General features: G+C 33.9%; 2 protein-coding genes and 1 long non-coding RNA gene across 5 annotated transcripts; 1 reads left to right on the forward strand and 2 right to left on the reverse strand.

Annotated features, from left to right (window-relative positions):
- Positions 1–1,955: 1,955 nt before the first annotated feature.
- On the reverse strand, positions 1,956–7,018 carry LOC133675294 (uncharacterized). 3 transcript variants are annotated; one of them, XR_009835395.1, is made up of 3 exons: positions 6,764–7,018; positions 5,868–6,672; positions 1,956–5,754 (listed from the first exon to the last, which is right to left on the reverse strand). It is a non-coding gene; the product is annotated as an uncharacterized LOC133675294 (long non-coding RNA). The 3 variants fall into 3 exon arrangements; XR_009835394.1 differs by having other exon boundaries at positions 1,956–6,663; XR_009835393.1 differs by having other exon boundaries at positions 1,956–6,672.
- A 278-nt stretch (positions 7,019–7,296) lies between these two features.
- On the forward strand, positions 7,297–12,037 carry LOC133675292 (protease Do-like 9). Its single transcript, XM_062096631.1, has 9 exons — positions 7,297–7,804; positions 8,431–8,630; positions 8,718–8,898; positions 9,041–9,232; positions 9,364–9,596; positions 10,886–10,987; positions 11,087–11,137; positions 11,268–11,372; positions 11,524–12,037. Exons 1-9 carry the CDS (start codon positions 7,297–7,299, stop codon positions 11,620–11,622), a joined length of 1,671 nt encoding a protein of 556 aa, XP_061952615.1. The 3' UTR covers positions 11,623–12,037.
- Positions 12,038–12,409: 372 nt separating this feature from the next.
- LOC133675293 (WAT1-related protein At5g40240-like) lies at positions 12,410–14,579 on the reverse strand. The gene is made up of 7 exons (XM_062096632.1): positions 14,291–14,579; positions 14,113–14,175; positions 13,888–14,004; positions 13,389–13,626; positions 13,144–13,302; positions 12,926–13,077; positions 12,410–12,822 (listed from the first exon to the last, which is right to left on the reverse strand). The coding sequence occupies exons 1-7, from the start codon at positions 14,476–14,478 to the stop codon at positions 12,672–12,674; spliced, it is 1,068 nt and encodes a 355-aa protein (XP_061952616.1). The 5' UTR covers positions 14,479–14,579; the 3' UTR covers positions 12,410–12,671.
- Positions 14,580–19,061: the final 4,482 nt, after the last annotated feature.

The raw sequence follows: 19,061 nt of genomic DNA on the forward strand, positions 1-19,061 counted from the left end.
TAGATAACTTGATAAAAAAAAATAAAAAAATTACAAAGCTCCATTTCTAATACATCCAATATTAAATGTTGAAATTAAAAAAAAAATCTATAAAACTATGATAACTTTATAGAAATAAAATTAAAAAAATATATATATTATAAAGTTTAATTTCCAAACAACCTAATATTAAATGATAAATTTTTTTTAAAAAATAACTAAATAAAAAAAGCTTGAGTTGTGGAATGATTAAATTAAAAAAAAATATTTAATTAAAAAAACAAAAAAAATATAAATTGAGTAAACCTGCGGCCCATTGAGACCATTGTTCATAGACCTTAAAAACACTACACATGGAGTAATATCATTTCCAAGAATACGCCTGTGTTTATTCTTTCTTCTTTTTTTTTTCCAGGTAAACTACAAAGAGATTCAACTTTGTAATTTCTATTTAAGTGTACCAACTTTATTTTTGTTATTTTAGTGTGCAAACTTTTAAATTTTATATAATCAAGTGTTATTGTCATATATTACCAAACATATACTGATTAAACCGTTAAATTGACACATTAGTATGTTGACATGTACGCCAAGTATGGATGAACATTATATTCTATTTCTAATCGAATATCTATACTTTAGTTATTTTTTTTTATTTTACATACTTTTATTTTTTATCTAATTATCTTTATTTTCATGATTTTCCCAATCGAAGGCTTCTAATTAAAAAAAAATAACAAATGTCTGCTTTGGAATCTTATGATCATGTTTGTTATAGCTGAACAAATTAAATAAAATTATAAATTAAAATGATATAATAATATCAAAAACATATAAAAGCAAATAAATGATAGCCGAAGGAATTGAAAAGTCATATAAAATATATACCAAAAACAAATAATATTAGGTTAGCAACAATCTGCAAAACTGTGCTTGAGAATAAAAAGGAAAATCATCTAGTAGGAGGTTTAGTGGTAAGAGTTTGAGATCAAGGGATTTGCTCCTCCTATGGTCTCAAGTTCGAGTCCTGTAATTGCTAATATGATGACCATCAAAAAACTCTTGAAATTAATATTTCATATTGAAAATTATCATTAATAATATAATAAATTACTATTTAGGATTTGTTTAGTATTATTGTGACATGTTGCGATGTAGTATTTGATATTGTGTGTGGTTACCGTGTTGTGTTTATAAATGTTTGATGACCAAAAATAAAATAAAATAAAATATATTTTTGTTTGAGTGTGACTGTGTTTTCTCATATGATATATTATTTTCTAAATTACTTTTTCTTTATAATATCATAACAAGATTTTGTTTTTTTTTCCCTTTTATTTTTTTAATTTTCTATCTTGATTTTTTTATATTAAAATCAAGAAAGTATATTTTTTTCATTATAATATCATGTTCTATTATGAGAGATTCCCCCCTTTCCCTCTTTTTTTTTCATAAATTTTCTATCTTGATTTTTCATAATCTTTTGTGTTTAATCAATATTTGTTTTCTGTTCACTTATGATGCAATTTTGCTTGGGCTATGAGTTATAAATCAATTGTTTCTTAAATTAAAAAAAACCTTAAAAAAATCTAAATTAATTTCAAAATCTTTCCCCCCCTTCCCAAGCTTCAATTATACTTGTACTAGTTGATGATGTCATCTCAAATAAATTAAGACATGTTTGAGAATATAACAATTATTGTTTTTTAAAATAATTTTTTACTCAAAAATAAATCAAAATAATATATATTTTTTATTTTTTACATTAAAATATCAAAATGATATAAAAACATAAAAAAAATTTATTTAAAGCAAAGAACAAAATAATTTTTATTAAAAAAATACTTTTAAAACACAAAATCAATTAGTAATTAGAAATTCAGTGTATATATGTGCCTGCGCTGGCACTGAATCGTTCATTAACTTTGATCGCTTGAAACCGGAAGGCAACTGAAAGAAAGTTCATCGACAATGGCTTGGAACGAAAGAGAAGAAGTCAATTAAAAATGCGTTGATATGACAAACATTGCAAGAAAAAGGCCGAAACGAGCAGTAAATGCACAGAACATACATTGGTTTTAGGAAGATCACAGTTCTAGAAGCAGCAGTAGTGGGTGTTAAACAACATAGCATTTCCTTAGCGTGCCTCGCAAGTCTTGCTAGTGAAAGGAAGAAAAGGAACAGACAATGAAGTTGTCGTTGTGCACATCCTTCTTCTAAATCTGCAGAAGAGGCCTTGGCCAAGGATCTTGGAGAAGAGCAAGAAAGGGCTAGTAAACCTCCACGAAGATGTATTAATTTGTAGAGCTATGACCGCTTGTTGACTGTTCCTATAACCAAATACCAAATTAAGAGTCTGGAAAGAAAATAACTGGAGGAAACAAAGCAAGCAACATCATGATAACCTGGAAAAGAAAAGCACAAAAAAAAAAAAAACATATGACTATGAAAACAATATATCCTCGTGTAGATAATGTTGACAGCATGCATAAACAGAAGTCCTAACTCAACCATGGTTGTTGCAGCAGTGAAAAGAAACTGGCAGGAGTAATGATAGCATGCAGACTTGAAATCAAAATGAATGAAACAACAACGAAAATGCATCATGTAAGAAAGCAACCAACTTGGTGTGAGACTACGCAACTGGCTAAGCATGTTTTTACACAACATATTTTTATCACCAATTTTTTTTTTTAAAAAAGCAAACAAAGTAATATGCGATAACCATGCTTGTTTCTCGAACTAACTTAAATGCAGGGTAAAACAATGGCCACAGCTAATTTTATTCTCATGAAAAAGAGTTAGCAAAAATTATTTTCTCAAACGAAAATATGAAAGTGGCCTTGTGGAATGTCAATAAGGATGTTAGCACTAAACATGCAATCACATTATAGAAAAAAAATGATCAGGTTTATTAGGTGCAAATGGCAAGATTTGAATGAAAATGCAAAATTGTTCTAAACAGGACTATCACATATTTTTACAGTAGCTAAGCCCTACTTAAGCATGAAAAGGAGCCAGAAAACAACAGCAAATCACGATTTATAAAGTGCAGATGGAGTCTTAAAAAGTTAAATAACATGTGTGCTGGAAGGTGGGAATGTCCATTGGCACTTTGCAGCAGGCGTTGCCTCTTCTAGTCTCGATGGCGAAATATGCTCTTCTGTTAGATCCTCCTCGGATGGGAGGAGCGACTGGCCTTCCCTAACGCTACTACATGGAGAAAAAATGTAGTTAGGCAACATCTTATGACTTAAGAATGGAAATAGAAAATGTTAAAGAATAACATGGCTGATGTGTTCTTTTTAAAAAGAAGCCGTGAGGCTGATTCCTGGGTAGAGGAGTAAGATGGTGACATGAGTTTTAGATTATGCAGCTAAGCAATTGTTTATTTTAAGAGCGATAACAACAAGCAATGGTTTAAAAATAAGAGACCAAAAATGTTCCAATTAGCATATGAAACATTGAGCTCGCTTGATTTCGAGCCGATAAGAAAGAGCTCGTGAGAAAGCTTGTCTGTGGAACATCTTCTTTTTTTTTTTAACACAAACAAAAAAGACTTAAAATGATTCCTTATAAAATTATCTAATGTTTTATGATAATTCCTCATAAAATAACAGTCAACCTTCTCACCTCTTATGTTGAATCCATGTCAAATCTATAGACACATGAGAAATCTAAGGGTCAATGCGAAATGGTGAAAATGCTTAATCAACAGACCCAATCTCTCACCCATTCTAATCCTTTTTTTTTTCCTGTAATTTATCCTCAGTGAAGAGAGTCAATAACCATTTTTTCTCTCTTCCCCCAAAACATAAAGCAACCACGTGTGTGCAACAAAGGTTGAATCCTACATTTTTGGTTGCAGAGATAATAAAGATGAAATAAGCATATTGTATACAAACAGAAAGGAAAATGTACAGATATACATACATACATACATACATAAGACATCATCCGTTGGAGTTGTTTCAAAGCATTAAATCATAGAAGAAATCGTGGTCAATTCCAAAGCCATAAAGCTTCAATCCTAGTATAGCACTAGAGCATAAAATCTGAATTTTTTGTTTAACAACATGACATATTGCTAGCCAAAATATAAGCAAATTATTAGATGGTTGGCGCTGACCTTACTAAATAAGAATGAATAACTGTGAGATATAAGATGTTTTTTTTATTTATGAAAGTTAGCATGGAGGGCATGTTGCAAAGTACATAAAGAAAAGGTAAAAAACTAAAATGGTCATGACATGAGAGAAATTTTTGGTTTAGACATAAAGCTCTTATCTGTGTTCTGCATTTTTCCTTCTGGTTTACCAAATGGCAAAACCAAGTCCTCATGATATCATCATAAAAGAAAGAGACTTTCAGGATCAATTACCTACCAATATCAATGCAAGAAATTCAAATCACAAATGAACCAAAACCTATCAAATTTTAACCATAAAGTTTGTAAATTAATCAAAATTTAAAGCATACCATAAACCCTTTTAGAGATCTCTAAAAGCCCATCAGGGGGTTTTCTATAGAAAAACTTTCTAAACAAAACCATTTTTTTTTACTTCTTTTCCCTCTAAAGTTCTAACAGAATCAATCACCTACATAATTGAACTCATATTACTAAGAACAAAACATTCCTCAAATAAGCTCAAGAAACCAAAATAAATGTGCATAAAACAATAGTTTCTGTCGAGGACCTAGAGAAAACATGAATTTTGCTAGGTTTTTAAGAAACCCCTTATGTGGGTTGCTGTTATTTTTGTCTTCCAATTCACACTTCGTCTCTCTACCTTTGTGCCTGAGAAAGATTGAGACTTTGCTTTCATTCAACAAGCTTTGATAGTTAGAGAGAATATTCTCTTTCTTTTTTCTAAAAACAAATAAGAAAGAGTCAGAGATTTAGCAATGGTGGAGGTTGTTGATGTTGACAATGATATTGCTAAGGAATAAAGCATGGTCAATACATGAGAGAAATATTTGGTTTAGACATCAAACTCTTTCTTTTGCTTTTCTAGAATCTCCTTATCTCCAGCAAATTTGGTATGGATATCAACCATTTGTGTAAAAAACACAACACAACTACAACAACATTTACCAAACATCTAAATAGTTTCACAAAATCTAACTGATATGTTCAGGAAAAGAACCAGGAGAATACCAGAAACTATCACAAACATTAGTATGGAAGCCACAACTTTAGCCCCTAGTACATAATGTCTTGTATATTACCCCAAAATCCAAAACAGAAGGCCTTCAAATAATAAAAATGTCAAGGAAACTTCATTTAACCCTTAAAGATATACGCAAAAGAGGTAAATTCAAATGGCAAGCAATTAACCATCTAATAATCATAGGAGATATAATAGTGAAGGCACCAGGTTTTATCATCTCCCTCAAAGATACATATGTGATGACAGCAACATAGCGACCACAATCTAGTTTCTCCTTGTAGTCTTGTAAATTTACCATAATTTGGTCTCTCCTTGTAGCCCAAAAAAGATCTAATAATGTCTTCTTGTAAACAAGGCAACAATCCCCTTGTCAAATACAGTTCAAGAAAGTAAAGGAACCAATTAAACCCGAATAACCATTAAAAAACACATAAGCCATGTCAACCAACAATCAATGAAGTTAAAAAGGCTAAAAACCTAAAAAAACGATTTTTTTAATAAAAAAAACCCCTAGAAATTTACCTTGGAGCTACTTGACCTGAACTGGAGTATAATGGGTTGACTCCTAAAGTAATTAGAGATGAACATGGTTTGAAGCTCGGTGCTGAAAAAAAATGCAATCTCAAAGAAATCATATGAAAGAAGTAAGGAATGGAAAGCTAGGTTAACACCTATAAATTGCTCCAAATCCAGGATAGAACACCCAAGCAAACACACCTCGAACAATGAACATTCTCAAAAGAGCCAGAAGGGTATGATAGTTGTTTTGTGGCAATGACAGAAGTCATGGCATCGATTCCTCGTTATAAAGCAAATTGAATCTAATTTTTTTGGCCATCTTTGGGAGCAAAAAACATTGTTTGTATATCCAAAGGAAAAGGATAAGATGAGAAGCTAGCAAAAAACCATAGCTAATATCCAGAACTTGAACAACCCCAGCTGAACATGGATCACATGTATCATTAGTTACCATATTTCCTAACCTGTATCATTGGAGATGAAACATTATAGTGCTTGAGTTTTGGAAATATCATCAATTACTGGTATCATTGCCACTGTAGTAAATGATAAATTAACCAGTTCAAAAGTGGATAAGTGATATAAGAAACTTAAGTTCATCAGCTGCTCCATGCTTGAAATGAGTGCCACCACCAGGGAACCATTATAGCTAATCTTTCTCATGCACCCAATTTGTCCTCCTTTGACTTCAATAAGACGTGTATAATTCACATTGCTTCTCCATACACAATCCCTGCTAGCTGGCCATTTACGAGCAATCTATAATCTTCTAAAGGTAGCACCAAGAAAAATAAACGCTTCTCAAGTGGAGGACAATGCCTCTTTAGCCCTTCTCTTTCAGAAAAATCCAAGGATGGGAACAAAGTTTTCACATGAGAAACATCATGGCAAGGGAAAAAAAGAAGAGGGAAGATATATAAAAGCATAAAAAGATGAATTAACCTTCTTTGGAAACCACTTGAAAGCAATGAAGTAAGCGACTCAGGGAAAAGAGCTAAAAAACCTTGCAAAGATAGAGCAATAGAATCACATAAAAATCCATACTTCAAAAGCAAAAGAGATCAAGAGAAAAAAAAGAAAGATAAAAAACTCACCTGCCAATCGATATCCATTCCAAACCCCTTCCTCAATCTCATGGCCTTCACCCACCCTACACCATGCTTGTATGTTATAAAGGAGAAAAAGTCTGGGATAAAGCTTCTGGGTTTCATTTGAAAGCTTGTCTGGAGCTTGCGAGTTTAAGGTCTAATGTTATTAAAAGGAATTATAATGAGATTATTGCTTTTTTTCAAAGGTTCTTTGGGAGCCACTAAGGCATTCTCAATTGAAATTCTATTCCCAAAAAGATGGTGGTAAAATTATAATATTTAATATAAAAACTTTTTATTCGTTAATTAAAATAACAATATTGTAATAATAACTTAATAAGTGAAGAAAATAATTAGACTAATTTTTCCAAAATAGTATTTTAAAAAGTATAAATCCACCATTGCTTCCCCTCTCCATTGGCCCTGTCCAACATCACAATTATCACATCATTAAACTGAGACTCAATCTTACTTCTACAAAATCTAACCTAAGAAAAAAAAAAAACCCTAAAACCCTAAAACTCTTAAACCATTTCTCAATGGGCAGTGATGGAAAACGGAAGAAACGAGGCCGCAAATCTAAAACCCAAACAACCCTAGATCCCACGACACCCACCTTAAACGACGAGGTTTTCTCCGTCAACAATGTCGAAATTGTGAATTCCACCACCCCAACCAGCGCCAATCACCTCGAAAACCGCCGCGGCCGCCCTAAGAAGCGACCAAAGCACTCACCAGAGAAGCCCCCGCCATTAACTAATGGGGAGATTGGGGTTGCGACACCGGTGGAAGGCGTGGCGAGGGTGTTGCCGGCGATGGATGCGGTGGTAAAGGTGTTTTGTGTGCATACGGAGCCGAATTTCTCGCTTCCGTGGCAGAGGAAGAGGCAGTATAGTTCGAGTAGTAGTGGGTTTGTTATTCGAGGGAGGAGGGTTTTGACTAATGCGCATTCTGTGGAGCATTATACACAGGTTAAGCTTAAGAAGCGTGGCTCTGATACTAAGTATTTGGCTACTGTTCTTGCTATCGGAACCGAATGTGATATTGGTAAATATTCAAGCTTTTCATGTTGTATAAGTAAATATTCTTGTCATTAGGCTCATGCTGTTTACTATATCCTGTGTTAAAAGTGGTTTGTAATGCACATCGAAGAAAGCAAGTATATTTGTGTGATTATGGCATATTTTCGAGAAATATATGCACTTGATCAATTTTTAGTTTTGTTGATTCTAAACTTTATTTCTGTTTGATGAGTCGGGTATTTTTTGCATCTTACTTTCTTGCATCGAATGTAAAATGTCAGCTTTTATGGGCTAGGACAACTTGTATGTGCATTTTTTTTTTTGGAATGGTGTAATTATTCAAATTCTGTTTAGATGTGAAATAGTGATTGTGATGCGCAAGGAAAGTTCATACAAGTTTTGTTAGAGGCAATTAGGGATTTAGGTGATTATATGTTAGGACAAGAGATGATCCCACAAGTAGTCAAGCTTTCCTGTGGTAAGGGAATGGGTGTGATGAAAAGAAAATTGTAGAAGTAGCTCTAGCAGGTAATGTTAATTAGATTTGTAGTTCTCTTATGACGGAACATGGTTGATTAAGTCTATATACCTTGTTGGATGCATAGGATAAAACATTTTGCTCAATGCAAAATTTCCCTTTGTGATTTGCAGCCTTGCTAACAGTCAACGATGATGAGTTCTGGGAAGGGGTATCACCTGTTGAGTTTGGAGAATTGCCTGCTCTTCAAGATGCTGTAACTGTCGTTGGTTACCCAATCGGAGGGGACACAATTTCTGTGACAAGTGGTGTTGTATCACGGATAGAGATCCTATCTTATGTCCATGGATCCACAGAGCTTTTGGGTTTGCAAGTAACATTGTTGAAACTCTTGCATTTTGTGTTTTTGTAATTATTGAACTACTGCCCATACACACCTTTCTCATGGTTTCATTTGTAGATAGATGCTGCTATAAACTCAGGAAATTCTGGTGGTCCTGCCTTTAATGATAAAGGTGAATGTGTGGGCATTGCGTTTCAGTCCCTTAAACATGAAGATGCTGAGAATATAGGGTATGTTATACCAACACCGGTCATCAAGCACTTCATCCAAGATTATGAGAAGAATGGAGCCTACACAGGTTAACTGTTATGACATATTTGGTCCTGGCTTTGTATACAAGTGTCTATACTGTGTAATTAAGTTGCTTTGTGTATATTTTAGTAGTGTCACATTGCTTACTGATCCTGGTTAGAGTCTGATGATCATCCCTTACATGCTAGGATTTCCATTTCTTGGGATTGAATGGCAGAAGATGGAAAATCCAGATTTGCGTATGGCAATGGGTATGAAACCTGATCAGAAGGGTGTTCGTATCAGAAGAGTTGATCCCACTGCTCTAGAATCTGAAGTCTTGCAGCCATCAGACATTATTCTCAGCTTTGATGGGGTAGATATTGCTAATGATGGAACAGGTTCGTGTATAAGTTCTTCTGTTCAAAACAGACACCTGAAGCTTTGTTAGGAACTGATAGTATACAAAGGTAATTCATGCAGCATTCTCTTTGGCATGAAATTTCATCCCCTTTTATTGTTGACATTTCAGTTCCCTTTCGGCATGGTGAGCGCATTGGCTTCAGCTATCTTATCTCTCAAAAGTATACCGGGGATAATGCAGCGATCAAAGTTCTTCGGAATTCTAAGACTCTAGAATTTGTCATCAAACTCTCAACTCAAAGAAGGCTAATTCCTCCACATGTGAAGGGAAAACCTCCATCCTATTATATCATTGCAGGATTTGTATTCACGACAGTTTCTGTTCCTTATCTTCGTTCTGAGGTGCATATTTCACTTTTCCCTTTCCTTTTCCCTTTCCTTTTCCTTTTCCTTTTTGCCTATACTTTTTCTTGATATACCCAATGACTTCTCTTATTATTAGTTAGTAAAATTATTGTGATGAAATCTTAAATGCTTCCATTTTTAATTGGTGCTCTATGAAGCGAGTGATTGATTCTTTTTGTACATGAAGCTATGGCTGTGCTATATTGATTTTATTTCCTGACTATGGTACTTCTGCGTGATATTTTATAACTTGTATGCTTTATGTGCTAGAGACGAGGCCCATTAAACTTTCTTCTCGTTCTTTTGTGCAAGTATTCATGTATTCGTTGGTGCAAATGCTTTAACTCAGAGGTTATGGTTTATGTAGCACTGCATAATCTAATTTGTATTATTGTCATTGAGTCTTTGCCCCTTCTTGTCAGTAGGTGTATTAACTTATTTCTATAAACCAACACCATGGTTCTTGTTGGCTCTTGGAACTTGGGATGATAGGATATTAAACTTTCACCACATCCTAAAACATTAGAGACAGTGTGTTGATTTTAAAAGTACAAGGAGTCAATTTTAATTGTCCTAAAACTCTGGGCATCACCCTGTTATTGAAGCTGAGTTCTAAACTTACTAAACCTGTTCACCTAATGAACGTGTGCTAATGTGTAACTGAATCCCCAAACCCAGAACTTCTTGAAATGGATTTTCAAATAATTAGGTCACTGGTGAGTTCCATCAAACTTTCCTGGATTTGTCTTTTGGTTCTGGTGTCCTTTTGTAACTTTCCATTGTAACCTGGGATTGAAAACATTAATTGTAATTAGAATGGATTACTGCTGTAGTAATGCCTCTACCTTTTGCTAGCCATTGTTCTTATAGCTTGTTCTGAGGGTTGCAATATACAGATTCCTGTTTATTTTTTTCAACTAAAGTATTTAGTTTCACTCACCGAGCCTTTATTTCTGTAGCTTGCATTTGCATGTTTATCTATTCCAACATCATTCTCCATGCCTATGACTTGCTATATTCTGAACTTAATTTTATGGACATTGAAGAGCAAAATAATTACTTTTATATTAGCCTCATTTATTTATTCAATCTTTCACGCCTTGCCATTTGCAGCTTCAGTTTAATGCCAACTCTCTCTCTCTCTCTCTCTCTCTCACACACACACACACACACACACACACACACACACACACACACTCTCAGTTTAATGCAATACTTAACATCATATGTACTTTCATGGTTAACTGATTTTACATCACCCCTGTTCTTTTTGTATAATTGTGCAGTATGGCAAAGAATATGAATTTGAAGCTCCTGTCAAACTCTTGGACAAACTTTTGCATTCAATGCCACAATCCCCAGATGAGCAGATGGTTGTGGTTTCTCAGGTCTCTCTTGCTCGCGCACAAGTGTCAGTTCATATGACTACTATTCTACTCTGCTGACCTTGCACTATAACTCTTTTTTTCCTGGAAAATTTCTGGCAGGTGCTTGTGGCTGACATTAATATTGGGTATGAGGACATCGTTAACACTCAGGTGAGGAATGGCAGTCTTGTAACCGGTGTTTTTCATTTCTGTCATTGAGTTGGTACAGCCTGTCTATGATTTCACCTATTTTTTGGTGAGCTACCTCTCTTTTGATGTAATTTATTCTATACCTATGCAGGTTCTTGCTTTCAATGGTAAGCCAGTGAAGAATTTGAAGAGCTTGGCCAACATGGTCGAGAATTGTGACGACGAGTTTCTGAAATTTGATCTAGAATATGACCAGGTCCTCTCTATCTCTCTCTCTCAGGGGGTGTTTGAGTGTGTGTGTGTGTGTGTGTTTGCATACTCATCAAGCATTTGCATCCCTGCTACATTTACTAGTTCTCTGTCTGTGGGTGTCTGGTGCTGATATTTTTTCCTGTGCTTTGGTTCAGATAGTTGTTCTCCGGATGAAGACTGCTAAGGAAGCTACTGTAGATATTCTTACCACACACTGCATACCTTCTGCAATTTCTGATGATCTTAAGCCATGAATTTGGGTCTTAGTCTAGGTACATTGCAATATTCTTGTTGGGGCCCAGCTACTCCCCTTTCTTTACCTTCATTAAGATGGGGTGGGTTGGGGTTGTGGTAGGGGATAATTTATAAAATTGAGGGTGGACTTGTTAGTTTTTACTTTCTTAGATGCAACTTTCCTATATGGTGTTGAGGGTTGAGAATCTTTTTAGCAAGCATAATGAGGAAAACTTGCAGTGTGTATTATTGGCAGCTGTGTTCTTTCCTTTACCTGATACAAGTTTTGGAGAATCTTGTCAGGGTGACAGGGTCTGTTTCGTTTCATTGTTTTTCTGCTGCTGTACTATCAGCAAGAGTATTTAACTTATGAATGTTGAAATTCCTATGTATTGAGAATTTGCAAATTGATAAACCCGGCGGGTGAATTTTCTATCTCCAAGGAAAACTACTTTGATCCTCTATTAGAAAAATTCCCAACTCTCCCTTTGGTGCTTCAAGAAGAACATAAAGTTCTTGTTTCGGCAATTCAAAGGCGGGCTGTACTAGGTTAGGGGTAGTGCCTTTGATGCATCTAGCATTTTACATGAGTTGTTTTAATGCTGATATCCCATTGGATAGCTGGTTTTCCCAGCATCGCATTGTGAATAGCAACCACTGGATGCTCTCCAGTTCTAGGTGCCAAATAATAAAGACCACAACAAGGTGCGGGACGACAACTCTGTATTTGAGATGTGGACTCTTTTTTCTATATTTTTGCTCCTTGCTCTTATCAATTCTCACAGAAAAAAGAACTGCAAGAATGCATGGCCAGAATCCACCCAAGAGATGGTTAGCACATCACAAATGTATCGGATGATGCCCTTTTTTCATATGAAGACCAAATAAACTGATGGAATTACACATTGTACTAAAAAAGGATAAGTAAAACTACGTACTATACTTGATTGTGCTGAATTAGAATACGGTCACTTGACGGAATATTCGACAAAGAAAATGTAGACACTTGAAAAATGCCTACACAGTTTTGTCCACAAGCTACACAGGTATTATAACTACTCACATTGGTTTAGGCGTTCATATGGCTCTCCAAGAGAGGAGTCTTCTGTGACAGTGATTGTAGGTTTCTGGGAATGTTTACTTTACTATGTTCGTCCTCTTGGGATTGTGCCCAAATCACTCCATAGAAACCGGCAACAATTATAATTGCTCCAACAATACTGCAGAAGAACACCAACTAGTTATAGACGTAGTTCTCTTTACCTGTATGAAGAACTAGCATGAAGCAAAGGAAGTGTGATGTAAACTAGACGGGACTGTTACCTTCCAACATGAAGTGTGTCGCCAAGAAAGATAACACCCAGAAACGCGGCAGTAGCAATCCCCACAGGTTTAAAAATGGCCACAAAAACAGGCCCCTTCTTGTGTATGCACCATGCTGCTACACCAAACGTCACCACACTGCCAACCACAGCCTATAAAAGCTTCTTATTAGAGGGCTGTAAGAAAAACTGTAGTCAAATGTTTTCTTATGTGCTTACTGAATAGATGATGGAGATGAGCTCAATATCAGGCTTCAGTTTCCAAGCATTTGGGTTCGGCTCTGCAATCAAGGAAACTATTGAACTTTGAATGGTCCCAAAGAGGCAAAGGAAGGAGACCACGGCCATCTCTGAAGGGTACTCTTTTAAAATTGCTGCCTTCAAGTATAATTCGACGAAAAAGCATTTAAATTTCAGCAAAGGCAATTAATATGAACAGAAACCACACATTTTGAGCCTATTACCTGAAAAGTAGTGAATATTGAAACGCATAAATCAGCAGTTACAAGGAAGAGGCCTCCTATGACCCAAGAATTTGTTGTCGACATGATGGAAGGGATTGGTTCAGGATTTGATTGGGTAGTTATGGCACCTATTGCAGGGCCCTTGTACAAGGTTATAGTCAATGCTCCTGAAACTGATACCAGTGTGCCCATGATTTTGATCTGACTTCTCGAGCTTCTCCAATCTAGCTTTTCCATCCTGAATTTGAAGGGATAAAATTTGTAAGGGAAACATCCACTTCTCTTACAACATGCTTACTTCATGAGTTTACTACCCACAATTCAACAACATATTGTAGAGAGGGAACATCCCGACTCAGTTTTGCATTTCATCGCTTGTTTATGTCTACAAACATCTTAACTGGAAATTTGTTTTCTTTGTTTGAGTCGAAGAAGCGCATGATTTCTACTTAATTCCCACCGCCTGCTTTTTGTACAGTGAAAAAAAGAAGAGAGAAACCTGAAGATAACAGCAAGCAAGAAAGTGAAGGCAGGGATTAGTTGGCCCATAGCAGAAGCAAGGGTAGGAGAACTGTAGCTTACACCAGTGAACACACAATTCTGCATCAAAGTAATCCTACACAATCAAAACACAACACAGAGTGAAGAAGTTCCTGGAAATAAAAAGCAAACCCACTTTCAAAATCATTTAAAAGAAGATCTTTCATGGGTGATATGGCATTACCCAACAAGGCTAAGGAGGAAGAACTTGCAGAGGAGGGAGAAGGTGACTGGTGGTCTCTTTGTTCTGCCCAGAAAAAGAAAAGCAAGGTCGACAATTCAATAGCAACATCAATGATTAAAGAGAGATAGATGTGATTAGGGATTTTGCTGATGAAAGTCAAGGGCATTAGTAGATATACCTGTAGAAGATTAAAGAAGGTAACAAGATAAGAGTGGCAAGAGCATTAGAGTAAACAACAAAGACAAATTGGCTCATCCCTTTGGACATGGCTGCTTTGCTCAGTGTGGTCAAACCAACATCAAGGCATTCCACCATCACCATGGCTGCAAATGGCAGCAAATTTAACAAGACAGACTTTACTCCCATCCTTCTTTCTCTCTGTAAGCAAATAGAGAGAGAGTTCACTGTAGTCACTGATCAAGAGTTGTTGCGTTCAGTGGTATGGTCAAGCAGATGCAACGTAGCTGTCTAAAATCGACTAGATATTTTCTTTAATGATTCTCCATGTCTCCATGAAATTATTATTATTATTATTGTCAGAAACAAATTAATTGAGCTCTAATTAATGAGCATCATATCTGTCTCCTTCTCTTCCCGTAGTAGTTTTTTTTTTTTTTTTACCAACATCTTCATGAATTCTGAATCTTTTTTTTTAGCAACATTTTCATGAATTCTGAATCTATTATTATTATTATTATTAAAGAATTGCCATAGAAAACACGGAGCAAAATCCAACCTAAGTTATGGTAACTTTACTTCCTACTGTGGTCAAGGACATGTGTTCCATGTTTGCATAAAAGAATTCACCAAGAGTCATATCCTTGTGACGTGGTATTCCAATGAGATACAATACTTAAAAACTAGACGGATGGCCCTTGGTGTATTTTTTTATATCAAGACGATATATATTTATTTATTTTAATTTAAGATTTTAAAATATTAAAAAGCCAAAAAAAAAACTCAAGTCAAATTTGATAAACTTACTAAATTCATGACTTGAGATATAATATTAATATAACTCTATAAAAAAATATAAAAAGCAAAGAATATTAATTTAAAAAAAAAAGTAAAAACTTATTTCAGGTATTGCCTCAAATTAAATGTTAGAGGGTGAAATAAATAAATTTAATTTAATTAAAAAAAATTCCTTTTAAAAAAGAAAAATTTAACAAAGACTGGAAACAAAAAAAAAACTAAAGCAACCCTTGTTATTTTAAAAGAAAGATAAATCTTATAGAAAAAGATTAAAAAAAGAATGTTAGAGGATGAAACATGAAAAGAAAACGAGCTTAAAAAGGAAAAAAAAACAAGTAAGCTCGAGTGAACCTTATAAACCCGGCTTAAACTCTCAAACCCGCAATCTATTAAATTCTTGACCTAGATTCAACACTTAAAAAATTAAATATTGGAGGATGAAATCAATCAATTTAAAAACAAAATTCCTTCAGAAAAGCTAAATTCAACAAAGACAAAAAAAAAAAAAACAACCAAGGTAACCCATGTTATTTTCAAAACGACTAAACAATACCATAGAAAGTGAATTAAAAAAATAACAAAATGCTTGAGGATGGAAAAGAAAAAAGCTTAAAGAAATCTGTGTTAATTTTATAAACTGAGGTTAATCTCTTAAACTCGCAAACCATTAAATTTAAACTCGGACTCAACTAAGAAGCTAAACATCCGACTAATTAAGTGTTGGAGGATGAAATAAAAAAAATTAATCTAAAAAAATTTTGCAAGGTCAAAAAAATACAATAATACAAAAAAGGATTAGATTTGACAAGAAAAAAACTAAAGAATGATGAAATTGCAAAAAACAAAAATTGCAAAAACCATCTAAAAAAATAATAATTATAAGAATAAAAACTAAATTTTATAGATGAAAATATCGATTGAGGATGAGATTAAAAACAATTCTTAATTTAAAAAACTATTCTAAATATAAAAAAAATTGCAACAAAGAGAATAGAGATGGAATTGAAAAAACCCTTAATTTCATAAAGTATTCTAAATTTAAAAAAATTGTAATAAAGAGAATATGGATGAAATCTTTAGTACAATAAAATTTAGGGTCCAATTTGATTTTTTTTAATTTCAGCATGAAAATCAAGTATAAAAGAGGGAAAAGAGAAAAAATAAAACGTTACACATATCATACCGACCACCGTAGTTCTACATGTGTCGCTAATCCGTGAAGGAGATACCGAGATGTTTCGAAAGCTGCCTTGGAATCATAATTTTGGCTACCGGACAGTGTCGCACGAGCCATTCAAAGGCAATTGACACTATTCACCTGATTCTGTTTTCTTATTTAATTTCTTTATTTACTAAATTACCCTACTAGATCACATTTAAATGATAAAAGAGCCCCAAGTCAGAGAGAATTGATTTTAATTTTCAAGGGTAATAAAGTAACTTATTTGTTTACAAATCAAGTTAAAGACTAAAAAGCCCCTTAACCTAAATGATTTTTTTTTTGTCTATCAAGGGCAATTAAGTAATGACACTATACAAAGAAAATGCAAAAATACCGTCTAACCTCATCCTTTCAAGTAATGATCAACGTGTCCTATTAACAATACCACCATACCCATAAACTCAAAACATGCTACTTTGCTTACAAAAGGGTAAAATTAGTCTTTCATTGTGCGAATCCACAGTGAAAGGCTCGTCTCTTTTAGTATAGAGCATAATATAATAACTAGTGGTATTTTTCGAGTAGAATTACAAACTAGTTAAATTATTTTATTTTAAAGATTAATTTTTTTCAAAAAAGCAAATAAATTTTATTCGTATGAAAACATTAAATACCATTTATTTATATAAAATATTAAAAGAAGAATTTCAAGACAAATGACCCTAGTCTATTTGAAAGATTGTAAAATTAACAAACAATTGAAAAAAGAACAAAGGTGAGCTAAATAATTTAAAAAAAGAGAGAGAGAGGAGAGGAGAGGATATTATTGAAAATTTAAATAATAAAACTAATGCAAAGTAAAAATAAATAAATACAAAGAGAGGGTATTAATTAAAATGTGAAAAAAATAAAAAATAAAAGCGAGGCGTTGGTGGGTGAGGCCCACGTATTTGGCCTATATACAAAAGCATAACTGCTCTTGGATTTGGAAGCCTAGGCCTGCACCTGTTTTTTCTTTTTCATCAGGACCGAACAATGATGTGTCATTTAGCTTTTCTTATAAAACAAATTCAAGTGACAGGTTGCATGTAATGGCATGTAATGTGTCACTTGCACTAACATTTTTCAGTCACCTCCAATGATTTCAAAATCACAGTCGAAGCTTTTAGATTCTAAAAACCTAATTTTAAAGTTGTTTTGTACTTAAAAAGCTTTAAAACCACTATAAAATCATTCCTAAACCACCTATAAACCCCAAAATCATTAAAAAAAACAAAAGAAAATCAACCAAATCTAAACAATCTAAATAGACTCCAATCTATTTTTTTTAGCAAGATGAAGGCCAAAAACACGGCCATGAAACTCCTCTCGTCGAACAAACCATCTGACATAAAGATTGGTCATTTTAGTTGGGTATTAAACAAAATCGGTCCATTTATAATATTTGCATTATCTAACTCGACCCAACCCTTTAAAGTCGGATAATGTAAATATTAAAAATGATAGTGGGTCAAAAACACCTAAGAAATGGATATTAGGCGTGTTAACGGTTCGGTTAAGATCGATTTAGGCTGAAAATCCCAACTGAACTAGGAGATTGAAATTTCCTAAGACAATGAACCGAACCAAAAACCAGTTCAGACCGAATCAAAAACCAGTTCAAACCGAACCGGTTCAGTTCGGTCAAGATCAGTTTTTTTAGGTTAAAATCGAAAAATCTAATCACAACAACCAGCACAAAAAGAAAAGGTGAAAAGAAGAAAATTTATTGAAAAAATTATTTACTATACTTTTTCAAGGTCCCTGCAAGAGTATGCAAAGGCAAATATGCCAGTTAAGAAAATTATGCAAGTTGTAAGAGACTACTAGTGGTAGTGGTAGACAACGAGTGCATCAACCTTTTCAAAAGTGCAGCCGTGATTAATATAGATAAATGAGGGAGAACACTTATAATCTTAATATAGAAAGTGTTGTCCACTTCTAACAACTGTACAAGAAAAGTGGAGTGGATTATACACTGGCTCACCGTGGCTTCCATTGTGTAGATTATACACCTTAGATGATGAAGTACAATACATGGAAGCAATAATTATAAAACAAAAACAAAATGCATTTAAGAACCAAAATGAAAACTAAACACCTAAACCAAATAGGGGAGATGGCAGCCAAAGAGAGAGATGGAATGAGATGGAATTTTTTAGAATTAGAGAACTTAGGTTAGGTTACCTTTCTATTTATACCCCTCCCTTTATTTTAAATGGGTTTAAGCTTTTAAAGCACATTGACTCCGGTTCGGTTACCCGATTTTAATTTTTAAAACCAAAACTGAACTGGACCAAGTGAGTTTTTTAATTTTTAAAGCAATTTGATCAGTTTTTTCTCTTGATTTGGTGTTTTCGGTTAATTTTTTCTTGGTTTTTACAATTTAATCGGTTGGTTGGTTTTTTTAAATACCCCTAATGGATATCATGGGTCAAGTGACATGTTAGGATTCTTAAAACTCAATCAACTCGATCTAACTCATATACTTTATACAACCCATCGATAATGTAGATATTACAGATTAATTTGTTGTTATATGTTTTTTTATGTTTTTGCAATTGATTATTCCATTTAGTCAATTGATTGATTCAGTTTATGTATTGAGCTTAAATCTTTTGCTATAACTTATAACAAGTTTTGAGTTAATTTATTGAGCCCAAATCTTAGTTGTAATTAAACCTAACCCATAAAAATTAGCAATATAAGCCTAATCCATGGAACATGTAATATCTATAAAAAAATTTAGTGTAACCTAATATATCCAAGAAAA

Source organism: Populus nigra, chromosome 16 (assembly GCF_951802175.1).
Source record: "Populus nigra chromosome 16, ddPopNigr1.1, whole genome shotgun sequence".
Classification (NCBI taxonomy): domain Eukaryota; kingdom Viridiplantae; phylum Streptophyta; class Magnoliopsida; order Malpighiales; family Salicaceae; genus Populus; species Populus nigra.

What these genes read in the sequence shown, in the direction of transcription:
- LOC133675292 (XM_062096631.1), top strand. Translation starts at nt 7,297, where the DNA reads ATGGGCAGTGATGGAAAACGGAAGAAACGAGGCCGCAAATCTAAAACC. An exon ending in GAAGAATGGAGCCTACACAG is followed by an intron (nt 8,899 to 9,040) that starts GTTAACTGTTAT and finishes CTTACATGCTAG; the next exon opens with GATTTCCATTTCTTGGGATT. An exon ending in AGGACATCGTTAACACTCAG is followed by an intron (nt 11,138 to 11,267) that starts GTGAGGAATGGC and finishes ATACCTATGCAG; the next exon opens with GTTCTTGCTTTCAATGGTAA.
- LOC133675293 (XM_062096632.1), bottom strand. Translation starts at nt 14,478, where the DNA reads ATGGGAGTAAAGTCTGTCTTGTTAAATTTGCTGCCATTTGCAGCCATG. An exon ending in CCTTCTTTAATCTTCTACAG is followed by an intron (nt 14,176 to 14,290) that starts GTATATCTACTA and finishes TTTTCTGGGCAG; the next exon opens with AACAAAGAGACCACCAGTCA. An exon ending in TTCCTCCTTAGCCTTGTTGG is followed by an intron (nt 14,005 to 14,112) that starts GTAATGCCATAT and finishes TTGATTGTGTAG; the next exon opens with GATTACTTTGATGCAGAATT.